Source organism: Choristoneura fumiferana, chromosome 23 (assembly GCF_025370935.1).
Source record: "Choristoneura fumiferana chromosome 23, NRCan_CFum_1, whole genome shotgun sequence".
NCBI classification, from domain to species: Eukaryota; Metazoa; Arthropoda; class Insecta; order Lepidoptera; family Tortricidae; genus Choristoneura; species Choristoneura fumiferana.
The window spans coordinates 10200346-10214134 of NC_133494.1; the positions used below are offsets into that span (position 1 = coordinate 10200346).

At 37.2% G+C, this 13789-nt stretch overlaps 1 protein-coding gene across 2 annotated transcripts in view; it reads right to left on the minus strand.

Moving 5' to 3' along the window:
• Positions 1–6489, minus strand: part of LOC141441127 (cytochrome P450 4C1-like) — a 30797-nt gene extending 24308 nt beyond the window's left edge. Inside the window, exons 1-2 of one of the 2 annotated variants that reach the window (XM_074105805.1) lie at positions 6470–6489; positions 599–763 (exon numbers count right to left, since the gene is read on the minus strand). In XM_074105805.1, the coding sequence (XP_073961906.1) occupies positions 599–755 (157 nt within the window). In that variant the 5' untranslated portion in view covers positions 756–763; positions 6470–6489. Of the gene's footprint in view, positions 1–598; positions 764–5683; positions 5816–6469 lie in introns of those variants that run through there. The other variant, XM_074105804.1, reaches the window with a different exon arrangement.
• Between the last annotated feature and the right edge of the window lie 7300 nt (positions 6490–13789).

A 13789-nucleotide genomic window follows, 5' to 3' on the forward strand; every position in this document is an offset into this window, starting at 1 on the left:
CGTTCCGATGTAGGTACGGCCGGCAACTGTGACACATGATAGGTAGGTACACCATAAGGACTTGGGCCGTGGTTCTCACGCGGGCCCAGTGCGGATTGGGAACTTCACTAAGATCATTTATGCACTTTTCCTTCCTTCACCGTAAAGCTCGAAAATGGAAATGTCATTTTGCCCAAGAATTTCAAATAACTCGGCGGTGCGTGCGAGTCTCGGTTTTACTTAACCCACGATCTTCTATTTGAGAGGCCGTAGGACAAGCACTACCCTACCACCCTTTCCACTTTCTTAACTAAGTACCACAACCACAGCGTAAGAAAATGTAATGTAATGTAAGTTCTTTAGACTTTGCCACGACCTTGTGACAAAGTCTAAAGAACTTGCATTTTCTTACACTGTCTGTGCTTATGATGACAGGAAAACATCGTGAGGCGTGTGTAGTGTGTTACGCTTGAGAAGCATTTCAATGGTGTGTATGAACTTCCCAATCCGTACTGGGCCCGCGTCGGAACTTCAGGTCAAATCCTCTCTTTCCGGAGAAAGCCTGTACCCAGCAGTGTGACATGTAGACCGAGATGATCCTTAATCAATCTATATTTACTTTGAGTGTTCCCTATGAAGAGAGTGGCGTTCCCGAGGAGAGGGAGGCCCGGCAGCGTAGGCAGCGACGCTGTTGCCTTCTCTATCTTCTGGACGTTCGTCATCCAGTACGCCCAGTAGGCGCATGCTAGCACCACTAGGATCAGCACGATCAGCATGATGGACTCTGAGGACAACGAAACACTTTGTTTTGATACAGATACTATTGTTTTACTAAAAAGTTTATTTCACAGAAACAACATTTTACAACAGTAGGACTATTCGTCAGTAACTAAAATGGGCTGAGTCTGTAAAAATTTAACAAATGAGGAGACAAATAATATAGAAAAGGTTAGTATAGACGTCACAGGGGACCGAAGAGCTGCAGCTTCCTCGGACAAAGAGTTAGCTTAGCTATTCAAAGAGGAAAAAATTCCAGCATCTTCGGGACCTTGCCTAAGGGGGGGTACTTTAAGCAATTTGTTTTAGTTTTAGGTTTATTATATACAAGAATTACTCGTTTAAAGGCCTATTAAGTACCTACAACATGTGTGTGTGTGCGTGTGTGTGTGTGTGTGTGTGTGTGTGTGTGTGTGTGTGTGTGTGTGTGTGTGTGTGCGTGTTCCGCTTAATAATTATTATAGCACGCAGTCCTGGAAAGGGGATACGATATTTTTGCGATAAAAGCTAGTTATGCGTGCTGGACTCTTATGCGGTGCATCAATACCTAAAGTAATTTTTTAGGGTTTCGTACCTCAAAAGGAATGGAACACTTGTAGGATTACTCGTGTGTCTGTCTGTCTCAGCCAATTTCCTCCGAAACCATGGTGTGCGTACTGGACCAATTGAGTTAAAATTTGGTACATATGTGATTATGTAACGTAAGTCGGTGACTCAAAGATGAGCATGTAACCGTTACATTATAACGTAAAAAAATGAGTTTTATAATATAGAAAAGGTTAGTATAGACGTCACAGGGGACCGAAGAGCTGCAGCTTCCTCGGACAAAGAATTAGCTTAGCTATTCAAAGAGGAAAAAATTCCAGCATCTTCGGGACCTTGCCTAAGGGGGGGTACTTTAAGCAATTTGTTTTAGTTTTAGGTTTATTATATACATGAATTACTCGTTTAAAGGCCTATTAAGTACCTACAACATGTGTGTGTGTGTGTGTGTGTGTGTGTGTGTGGTGTGTGTGTGTGTGTGTGTGTGTGTGCGTGTTCCGCTTAATAATTATTATAGCACGCAGTCCTGGAAAGGGGATACGATATTTTTGCGATAAAAGCTAGTTATGCGTGCTGGACTCTTATGCGGTGCATCAATACCTAAAGTAATTTTTTAGGGTTTCGTACCTCAAAAGGAATGGAACACTTGTAGGATTACTCGTGTGTCTGTCTGTCTCAGCCAATTTCCTCCGAAACCATGGTGTGCGTACTGGACCAATTGAGTTAAAATTTGGTACATATGTGATTATGTAACGTAAGTCGGTGACTCAAAGATGAGCATGTAACCGTTACATTATAACGTAAAAAATGAGTTTTATACAAGGGAAAAAGGACGCTACTTTTTAGGGCTAAATAAAAAAATAAAAATAAATTGTTGCAGACGTGTGACATACGAAATGAAAGAGCTCGTTCTGTTTTTTTTTTCATTTTAGTATGTAGTTTGGAAAGTTAAGTAAGAAAGTAAGTAAGAAAATAGGCGAAAATTTACCGTTTCCTCTTGACTCCGAAATTACTAGGGCTATAGATTACAGAAAAACCTATGGTGATGGATGAAAAGTGGTGAAAATTTGTAAATAGCTGCAATGCCAGGTGGTAGGACATTGTGCAAGGTACGCCCGGATTGCTACCACCATCTTGCTCGCTAATCCTGCCGTGAAGCAGCATTGCTTGCACTGTTGTGTTTCGGCGTGGAGAGTAAGACAGCCGGTAAAATTACTAGCACGTGAGGTATCCCATCTTAGGCCTCTAGGATGGCAACGCGTCTGCAATACCCCTGATGTTGCAGATGTTTATGGGCGGTGGTGATCTCTTACCATCAGGAGACCCACTTGCTCGTTTGCCATCCAGTCGAATAAAAAAAAATGCTTTTTGCAGCTCAAATACAATTGTATCGTTGATATGTTACTCTACTATTTTAAATTCGACACCACTTAATAATTTCATATCTTTTTGTTCGACTGGTATGATTTAAAAAATCAACCTCTAGTTTCTTAAACTGTTTGCAGTCACGGACCACTTTTACACACTTTTAAAATATTTTTGGAAATTTCCTAGTACCAAAATATGTTTACAGATCCTACTGCAGACCCCTGATACACACACATGCACGCTGCCGTCAACAGCGCGCTTAAAAAACACGGGGTAAAGGCCCTTAAGCTTTTCTTTAAGGTAAAAACTTGCTAATTAATGAAGTGACTACGTAAATGACTTAGGAAGGGGCTGTTTCACCATCCAATGATTAGTGTTAACTGACGGTTAAATGTGATGCCATGTCCGTCTATTCGTACGAAACAAATAGAGACGGCATCACAAATAACCGTCAGTTAACGCTAATCAATGGATGGTGAAACAGCCTCTTTATATTGTAATTTAACTTGGCCTGATTTTAACTCGTTGTTTTTTTTTTTGATTTTTATTGTATTTTTATTTATCAACTTTATTTACTAGAGACCGCCAAATTAAAATGGGACTGGGCGGGACACGTCTGCCGCATGCATCCGGATCGCTGGGCCAAAGTAATCACCGATTGGGTTCATGCGACGGGCACAGCAGAGGCAGACCTAGGAGGAGATGGCGGACGACCTGGACCGATTCAGTCAGATTGGCAAGAGCTGGCCAGAGTAGAGACGAGTGGAATAAGAAAGGGGAGGCTTTTGCCCTGCAGTGGGACACATTATAAGCTATTTAAAAAAAAAAAAAAAAAAATTTACTAGAGTGGACAAACTACACGCCCGCATGAAAGTTATATATATAACCTATTTAAATAATGATGGTATAGATCGACCATCCTCACTTTAATCTATGAATAAATTATAAACAAGTAAATACCTGAACTACTTTGTGAGCTTTTCTCAATACTATGTTTGGGTCATATACTTAGGTCATTAAGCTTTTTTTTTGATTATTTAATCATATATATATATTTTTTTTTATTCGACTGGATGGCAAACGAGCAAGTGGGATACCTATAAGATGGGATACCTCAAATGCCAGTAATTACACCGGCAGTCTTGCTCTCCACGCCGAAACACAACAGTGCAAGCATTGCCGCTTCACGGCAGGATTAGCGAGCAAGATGGTGGTAGCAATCCGGGCGGACCTTGCGCAAGGTCCTATCACCTGCAAAACACCTACATGTAACGTAGAGATGATTTTGTTCTCGACTCACCCCATGTAGAGTAGTTAGACAGGTATGTGAAAAACGTTAAAAGTTTGCCAAAACCATTTTTGACTCAGGCATCCATTTACAAAATACCTAAAATGAACCTTGTACATAGGCTGTATATAGGCTGGGATGATGATGATGATGATGATGAATTTTGTACCTTAAATTAGCACTTTTTATAATTTCTGAATTTACGGATAGTTGAATATAAATAGCTATGTATTTTTTGGCTTAAGTATTATATTTCCTAATTCTGCGATAAATTTGCGAAATTAACTTTATTTTTTGTATAGTGTGTGTCACTGCGAAAATCCACAATATTTTGCTTTGACCTCACAGCTACGAATATCTCAACGAATATAGTTATTTATCATATTCTCTTCATTTTAATGACGCTTATATAGCTAAAGATATTATTAATTTTATTGCCTTTATTAAATAACTACGCAGGTATCAAGTTCGTTTGGTTTTTATTATATAAGCTTTATTTTAGTAGTATCACGGTCGATGGCTACGTTAAGACTCGACGACATTTGCTTATAGGTACTATATTTTTTTTGAAATCCAATCTTTATCATTTTTTAAACAATACGTATTTGCATGCGTATAAAATAATCAACGCACTACTATTCATTTTCGAAAATATAAAAACCAGAGAAAAGCAGGAATAGCTAGGAGGCTCATAAGGAACAAACCCAGCTAGCCAGGAACAGTCGGAATCTTTCAGCCGTCTTCGTGCGAAGCCGTTGCCCGGGGTGGACCGCAAGGAGGTAGGTAGGGACAGGTGTTTTGCGGGAGGTATGAGCGACTTGCTCTAGCTTACGGCAGGTGCTAGGGATTGGCTACTTAATTTAGACATTAGGTTGTAGTTTTGTTTTTTTGTAATTTTCTAACTATAAGCGGGAAATATTTTTATACTTTCTAACTACAAGCCATACGAAATAATAATAACACACTACTTTTAACGTACACTAACGAGCGAAGAGAATTTTTCATTCAGTAAGTACGAAGCTGTATGAAAAGTGACCGCTATTTTTTCTCCTTGATGTAATTTTTGTTTACTTGTCTTGCCGTAAATCAAACTATAATATAGTGCAACTTGAACTGATAAGTTTCTCTGAGATTCATTTTAATTCTGGTGATATTTCCAGATTTTCTTTGCTTTTTTATTTGTACAACAATGTTACGTAGCTACCCCCACTTTGATACGTTTAAAAAAAAAATTAAAAGTTTTCTGCTTTGATAATCGAGAAACTAGAAATGAATATTATAAATTGAAATGACAAGTTTTTACCAAACAGCGGAAAAGTCTACATTAATTAAGGAAGTATTATGAACGCGTAGATAGGTACACTTTTGGAATTTAGGTATAAGTTTTTGTACTGTTACATTTTTTAAATTTTTTTCATGATTTACATTCTGAGTGTGTCTAAATCTACCCTCAGACGCGTTAGCTCTACCTTTCCACGGCAACTCTACCTAGTGTTATTATGTTGTATTGTGGTTGTTGTACAAAATTTCATGCTAGACGCCCTTATACTTAGTTAATAAAATTGTGTGTGTAACAACACAGACCTAGGTAGACATACCCATTTCTGTCATTTTTCCTATATTCACGATTGGAGAAACTTATTAAAGGAAAAAACAATTTTAAATATCCGCATCTGCTGTAACTCATCATACGGGTGGAAATCAACATTAAAAATCCCAATAACTCACCAACTTTTCCTCACTATTCAAATATCCGTTTAAATTCACAAAAACACAAAATTATCCTTTTGATTATTCAGTAGTCAGGAAACGGGCTGCGGCACTGGCGGGCAGATTACGACTCCGGCCGAATAATCATTGTGCCTTAACACGGCGGCTATAACATATCCTCAACGTTTAGTTTACACTATAACGCAAATATTTGCACAATACACGTATTCATTTACGCGGTACCGGACCATTTTAAACTAGTCGAGAATTTTCGTCAGATTTCGAATTTGAACGTGGTGATCTGTTGCGACGCCAGTATCAAAAGTATAGCTGCAGCAATATTAGGGTGAATCGCAACAGCTTATCTTCTTGCCAATTTTAGTGGTAATTTTCAAATTAAGACTTAAATAAAGTTAAGTTCGCAAATGAAACTAATAGGTATATTAAACAAGTTTACTAAATGGCCCAGTATTACGCCAAGTAATTTAGGAAAAATTTAAATTTAAAAAATTTACAGTCCACCAAAATTTGCAAATGTCCACCATCATTTGAAAAAGCGTCACCAAAATTTGATACTGACCACCATAATTAACAGTGTGTCCTGTTTGCATCAATATTAATCAATATAGTTATAATTGGTCTCAAATTATTGAGAGGTAATTATTTTCCTTCAGCTTTTTTTCTGATATCTTCCTTTTTTTAATTCTTCGCCTTAAATTAGATTGCTTTAGTTTTATTTTCTCTTTCCCTTTCAGCTACCTATTTTTTTTTCTAGCGATTCTTTTTCAGACATTAGGTACTTACACTTTGTTCGCTTTTTTTCAAAAGCCACCATTATTAGAATTTTTTGACGCCCTTCGTGATTGGCGGGAAACTAAGCGACGAATGAAACCAACTTTACCATTGGCTGCAGCAGCGTAGCCGGCAGGTACGCGGAGGCACAAGCTTAGAAACGAGTAAGATCGAACTAAACTTTGACGTTTGTTTATGGGATGATTCGGGGCACAATAATTGTACTCACAACGTTTTTTTGCACGCATCAACTAATTAAGAACATGCCTTGACTAAAATTAACCAGAGTTACCCAATGGTTTCTTTACAATTTAAGGGTTTCAAAGTAAAAACGGATTCCGGACAGCCCACCCACAAGTAATGGAAAACAAGTTTTGATATTTTTTTCTTGCAGAGGCAGAGGAATATCAATATATTATTAGATGCTACAAATAGAGAATTATATAGGATATCAACTATAGTATAAAAAATATAACAATACGTAAAAACAAGTTAACAGTGGCAATAACCTATCTGACGCGTCAAAATCGAGCCTTGATTATTCACCCATTAGCAATTCTAAACCTGTTGTCAAGCCTACATTTTTGTAGGTGCCTTGCGTTCTGCAGAGAGTTAAGCAAACCTTACCAAAAATCAAAATTCACAATTTTTCGAACTACCTATTTTTAAGGGTTCCGGAGCCAAAATGGCAAAAACGGAACCCTTATAGTTTCGCCATGTCTGTCTGTCTGTCCGTTCGTCCGCGGCTTTGCTCAGGGACTATCAATGCTAGAAAGCTGTAATTTTTCACGAATATGTATGTAAACTAAGCCGACAAAATGGTATAACAAAAAACTAAAAAAAAAAATTAGGGTACCTCCCATAGACGTAAAGTGGGGGTGATTTTTTTTTCTCATCCAATCTTATAGTGTGGGGTATCGTTGGATAGGTCTTTCAAAATCATTAGGGAGTTGCTAAAACAATTTATCGATTTAGTGATAATTTTGCAAAATATTCAACTTTAAAGTGCAAATTTTCATTAAAATCGAGCGTCCCCCCCTTAAAATCTAAACCGGTGGGTGGAAAATTTTGAATAAAATCAGAGTTGTAGTAAGTTTATCAAACTTTCAAGAAAAACTATAACGGCTAAGTTCGCTTGCGAATTATTAGTAGTTTAAGAGTAAATAGCAGCCTAATGTATAAAATATACCTAAACTTGGAAGATTCCGTATAAAATACGAAATTCTTAGAAAAATATTACTTATTTTTTTCGTAACGGCTACGGAACCCTATTTTGGGCGTGTCCGACACGCTCTTGGCTGGTTTTTATTTTTGTTCACAATAATCGATTTTCGTATTGTTGGTAAGTAGGTAAGGTAATGAGTATATAAGTTACAGGGCGTTGCGGACGTGCAGCCGCGGCGGATTTTTTAGTTGGTGAGTGTATCCTGCCCTGCACTGTCTGGGCCTTTCCTTTCCATCCATAATGGATTTTCCCGACTGCACGCCCCCAATCATACCATGAAAACCGGCCAATAGCGTGTTGGACACGCCCAAAATAGGGTTCCGTAGCCATTACGAAAAAATTATGTAATATTTTTCTAAGGATTTCGTATTTTATACGGAATCTTCCAAGTTTAGGTCTATTTTATACCTTAGGCTGCTATTTACTCATAAACTACTAATAAATCTCAAGCAAACTTAGCCGTTATAGTTTTCTTTGAAAGTTTGATATACTTACTACCATTATGAATTTTTTCAAATTTTTCCACCTACCGGTTTAGATTTTAGAGGGGGGGACGCCCGATTTGAATGAAATTTTTCCCTTTAAAGTTGAATATTTCGCAAACAAATCATTGAATCGATTCTACTCGATTCGTATTCGATTGATCGATTTTAAAAGATCTATATAACGATATCCCACACTATAGGGTTGGATGAGAAAATAAAATCACCCCCACTTTACGTCTATGGGAGGTACACTAAAAAAAATTTTTTTGTTTTTTTTATTATACCATTTTGTCGGCATAGTTTACATATATATTCGTGCAAAATTACAGCTTTCTATCATTGACAGTTCCTGAGCAAAGCCGCGGACGGACGGACAGACAGACAGACAGACATGGCGAAACTATAAGGGTTCCGTTTTTGCCATTTTGGCGACTCAATCACCATAAAATATAGGTAGGTATATTTACCTAATTTAATTTACCAGAATTTGGTGCGGAATACTCTGCGCGTACCCCGACACGCACTTGGCTGGTATTTTAATACTTACTAACTGTAGGTACATAAAACTTATATATATATATATATTTGCTAAATTTTCAGTTTACAATATTCAACCTAAAGCGCTATTATGTATTATTATATTCTAAGCCTGAAGCAAAAAATTTAGATTGTCATGTTCATGGATAAAAAAAGCTTAATCAATTGATCTTATGATGATTATATAAATATATTAGTATATATTTATATATATGATATGATATATATATATATATATATATTTGTATACGATTACCGAACAAATTTAATGGGCTCCAAAATACTGGTTTGCCGTATTTGTAGATGAGTAAATTGAATCATAAGGAACTATATTTACCTAATCTTACTCTAATAATAATTTTATCGTAAAAAGTGTTGACCTTTTGGGTAATCAATTTATATGATTTTTTTATTGTCACAAGCTTTTATTTACGGTGCATATATGTATGTATTCTTTGTTTGTTTGTATGTTTGTAAGTCGTGGAATCAAAATTTGCAATCAATTTTTCGACCGCTTCCAGGTTTAGCAGGGTTTCTTAAACTTTTTGCAGTACAGACCAATTTTACAATTTAAACAATTCCACGGACCCCTGTCAAAAACATTGTTGTAAAGGAAAAAAAGCCTTATTATATTAATAAAAAATAAAACCTACGCGCAGCGCCTAAGCGCAGTGATTACGCATTGCATAATATTGAATTCGCCACCCGACAATGACAAAGCGTCTTGTCAAGTTTACTACGCAATTTCCTATAAATATGTTCACAGACTAACTTTCTGCGGACCCCTGATACACATGCTGCGAACCCAAAAGGGTCCGTTGCCGTGGACCCCACTTTAAGTAACCCTGTGGTATAGGTATTATGCGAATATGGTATATAAAGGTTTTGGTATATAATACATACAATATTAATATTTAATTGAAATTCTGGTGATCCGGGCAGCTTTGTCTTTGCTGCATGAATTTTTTCGCCAGTTGTTGGCATCAACTTGAAATTTGGTGTCGAAAAGTAGTTTGTTTTGAATGACAATACTACCTACATTCAACTGAAAACACCTACAGTCAGCTGAAAGTCTGTTTTTTAACAAAATCTTATTATTATGAGTGTAATCCTCTTAACATAACATACATATTATTAGGTATAGTACCTGTAGTGGCTCTGTTTCTGTTAGTTGTACACCTTGCTAGTTTTTTTTGAAATGACAAGAAAAAACTAAAGTAAGTTAAACTATACGTAATCCTACTAATATAAATGTGAAAGTGAAGATATTTGGATGTTTGTTATTCAATCAGGCAATAACAGCTGCGCGAATTTAGGTACATTAAACTTGGCGTACAGATAGACAAAGATCTGCATTGGGACATAAGATACCTGATTTCCCGGTAATGCGTTCCCGTGGGATTATAATTATTTTAAGTGTAAACAAGAATAGAGTGCACTGTCCAAGAACGGTGACATACCGTTCCTTGGGTTGGGTCTCAAGATGACGTGTTTTAACTTCTTTTGCAATCAATAGATGGTGTTGTGCGAGCGAACGTTGTCCTTTCAAATTGTTACCGTAACCCAATAACCTTATTCTGTATCTTATCCTGTGTTCTGTTATTTTCATGTACAATAAAGAGTTTTACAATACAATACAATACCTTTTTAACCACTTCAAAAAAGGAGGAGGTTATCAATTCGGTTGTATTTTTTTTTTATGTTTGTTACCTCAGAGCTCCGTCATTTATGGACCCGTTTTGAAAACTTTTTTTTGCGATCGTATAGGAATGGCTTCAATGAGGGCTATCGTTTTTTGTCTCACTAGATGGCGCACTGTTGCGTGAGGTTTTTAAGTATGGCTTTCAAAGTCTGTTATTACGGGCGTGAAATCATTGTTTAGATTAAAATTATATTTAATACACTTTAAAACCGTACCATAAAAATATCGAGCATGCCACAGTGTTGCATAGTCCCCGTTTTGTTCGGAAAAAAGGGAGGACAAAGGTTTCCGAAAGACAAAACTGTCTCAAAACACAGACATTCATTGCCCCGGAACGCATATTTGCCATAATTATTTTCAGATATTGCAAAATATTCACAAAATTATTCTAATTATAAATAAACCCGCGTAGCTCACCCAAAAACATTTGACATTTCGGAGACCTCACGCTACACTAGGTCAAATAAGCATCAAATCTGGAACTGATGATTGGATCTTAAGGAAATCGAGGAAACTCTTCAAATATTGTAGGGACACCTATGGTAAATTGGATATATTTAGTAGTAAGCTTTTCTTAGTTCGGGACTAGGTAAATTGGTGTCAAGTGTCCCATAATATTTATTTATTTATTTTGTAACTCGTGTATTTGCTCTTGAAAATCATCATTTGGTGAAATGGAATTGATGATGAAGACCACAGTTGACCATCGGAGTTAGAGGTACTCAATAACAAGTATTTCTCGGTTTGAATTTCAATTACTTTAACACCGTTGCTGAGCAATTTATGCTCCTCGTAATGCATATGGTAAAATGGAACGGGTGGTGAAGCACCAGGACTCCTCAATAATGAACGTCTCTGCATCGGAAGAAGCAATCTTTCGTAAAAGGTGACGAGCAGTTGACATTGAACTATTGTATCTTAGATTATTTACACTAAAAAGCGAGAAAAAAATTGAACCGACTACAAAAAACCATGAAAATAATATTTTACTAGTCTGAAGTCGGTGCCTCAGCACGAGCCAGCAGGAGTGGACCTTTAGTCGTCTATCTCACCTATATACCTACATGCTAACATTGGGCTTCAATCACTCCTGCTGGCTCGTGCTGAGACACCGACTTCAGACTGGTAGAAAATTATTTTCATGGTTTTATGTAGTTGGTTCTATTTTTTTTTACACATTTTTTTCACCCAAACTTTAAGACATTTATTTATTGCGTTGCCATGGTAACAAGAATCGTGTAAGTAAACGGTTGTAGTTGTATATTTCAAAAAAGTGCACGGGCATCAACAGTTGAGTTAAGACGGCATTAGCTATGTCTAATGCGGGCGAAGCCGCAGGTTAAGGCTAGTACTAAATAAGTTAAACTAAACTTTGACGAGATTCGACTGAAATATGCAACCTGTAGAGAAGAAAAGTTATGGACATCCGCGGACAGATATACGATTTTCAGGGTTCCGTATCCCTAACACAGAACTTCTATAGTTTCGTCCGTCCTTGGCTCAGCGTAGGGACTGTTAATACTTTTTGTGTAGTATTTCATTCTTAAAGCATTTACAGTTTTCGAATAAAATAGGTACCGGTGGCATACGGACAGACAGACAATAAACATACCTACGGCACAGGACGGCGATAATTATATAGTCGTAGCTGGTAGCTGCTTATCTGCTGCGTTATCTCATTTCACTTTTCTGCCGCATGACTCGGCTTTGTTGTTACCTGTCGTCAACATGGATAGGACCTCCTCCTCTCTTGGAGTCAGGTCTCTAGGTAGAGCCAGCGCTCAACGATCTGAGGGACGCTCGCGAATCTACACTATGCCCAGCAGGGCTACTACGAAACTCGAAGTTCGTATCGTACCGTCCCTCTCGCTCTCGTATTAATAGTATAAGTGTCTGAGGGACCGCACGACACGAACTTCGAGTTTCGAGTTTCCCTGTATCGAGTAACCCTGCTGCAGCATTGGAAATCCGGAGTTGTCAGCGCGATCAAACATGACGAACGCGAGGTGGCTAAACGAAGCCGCCCGGAAGCTACTACGAAAATCGAAGTTCGTATCGTACCATCCCTCTCACTCTCGTATTAAATAATATTAGCGTCAGCGGGACGGCAAGATACTTAGGAAGTTCGATTTTTGCACTTCGTAGTAGGTATAGGGCCAGGTTTTACCAGTGGAGGCTGCGCTAGATGCCCTAGACCTAGACAGAGGTCGTTACGCGTGTAATTCGACTGGTGAAACCAAGTTTCTTAACTTACTTTATATATATGACTAAGGCACCTCCTGGCCACAAAAAATATTTGTTTACAATATAAGTACCTGTTTTAGTTTTGTATTCCTATAAACTTTCAGTCATCATCATTTTACAGAAAGATACCAATTTTAAGTCATCTCATAATAATTTCAGAATCCGAGATCCAATCCAAGCAAAAATAGTAATAGGTACGAAAACGAAAGTTTTTTGTGACAAAAACAATTAATGAAAGAAAACTGAACTGATTCAATAAATTATTTAAAAACAATTATCATATGTAAGCAACAAATAGCAAAAATTTACTTGACCACGCTCGTATGAACGGTAATACTTATATTGACTTTAAACGTGAAAATAAACAAATAACAATAGTAGATTGTTGCACCAAGCCGAAAGTTATTTACTATTGCACCGAGTGCTGATTTGGAGCCCGAGCGTGAGCGAAGGCTTTAAAAAGCACGAGGGCACTATAAATTACTTAATGCGAGGTGCATAATCTGCTTTTCTTTCAACTATTACGAAAAAATACTCATGCTAAAGAGATGCTAAACAAATAGGAAATTAATGTCACTAGCACTCGATGATTCCATTTTTGTAAGTTACATTCGCACTCTCAAAAAATGTCCACGGAAAATTCGCAAGGTTCCCGCCAATTCATTTTTTTTTTAATTTCTTTATTTTTTTTTTTGGCAGAGTTAGTAGCAGATATTTTTACCCGCGATCTGTCAAATTACGGATGGGGGCCAGGTCGGCCAAGCAAACACATAGTTTTTTAACGTTTTAAACTTTCGTGATTCTCACTCATAGTCAAAATACCACAAACGAGACTTATCACGCTATTATTACTTATGTAATAATAGCGTGATAAGTCCCGTTTGTGGTATTTTGACATAGTTTTTTTTTAAATACGGCTACTTACTATTTTTGATAGGATTGGTAGCAACAATTTTTAGTACGCAATCTGTCAAATTTCATAAGACCGTCAGGTTGACCAACCTAACACTAGATTTTTTTACACTATGCGGGCTAATTTTATAGCAAAAATACTTGTGTTACCTCTTTGGTGGTGCAATTAAAAAAAAATCTAAAACAATGCAATGGGGGCTATCGTTTTTTGTCTCACTAGATGGCGC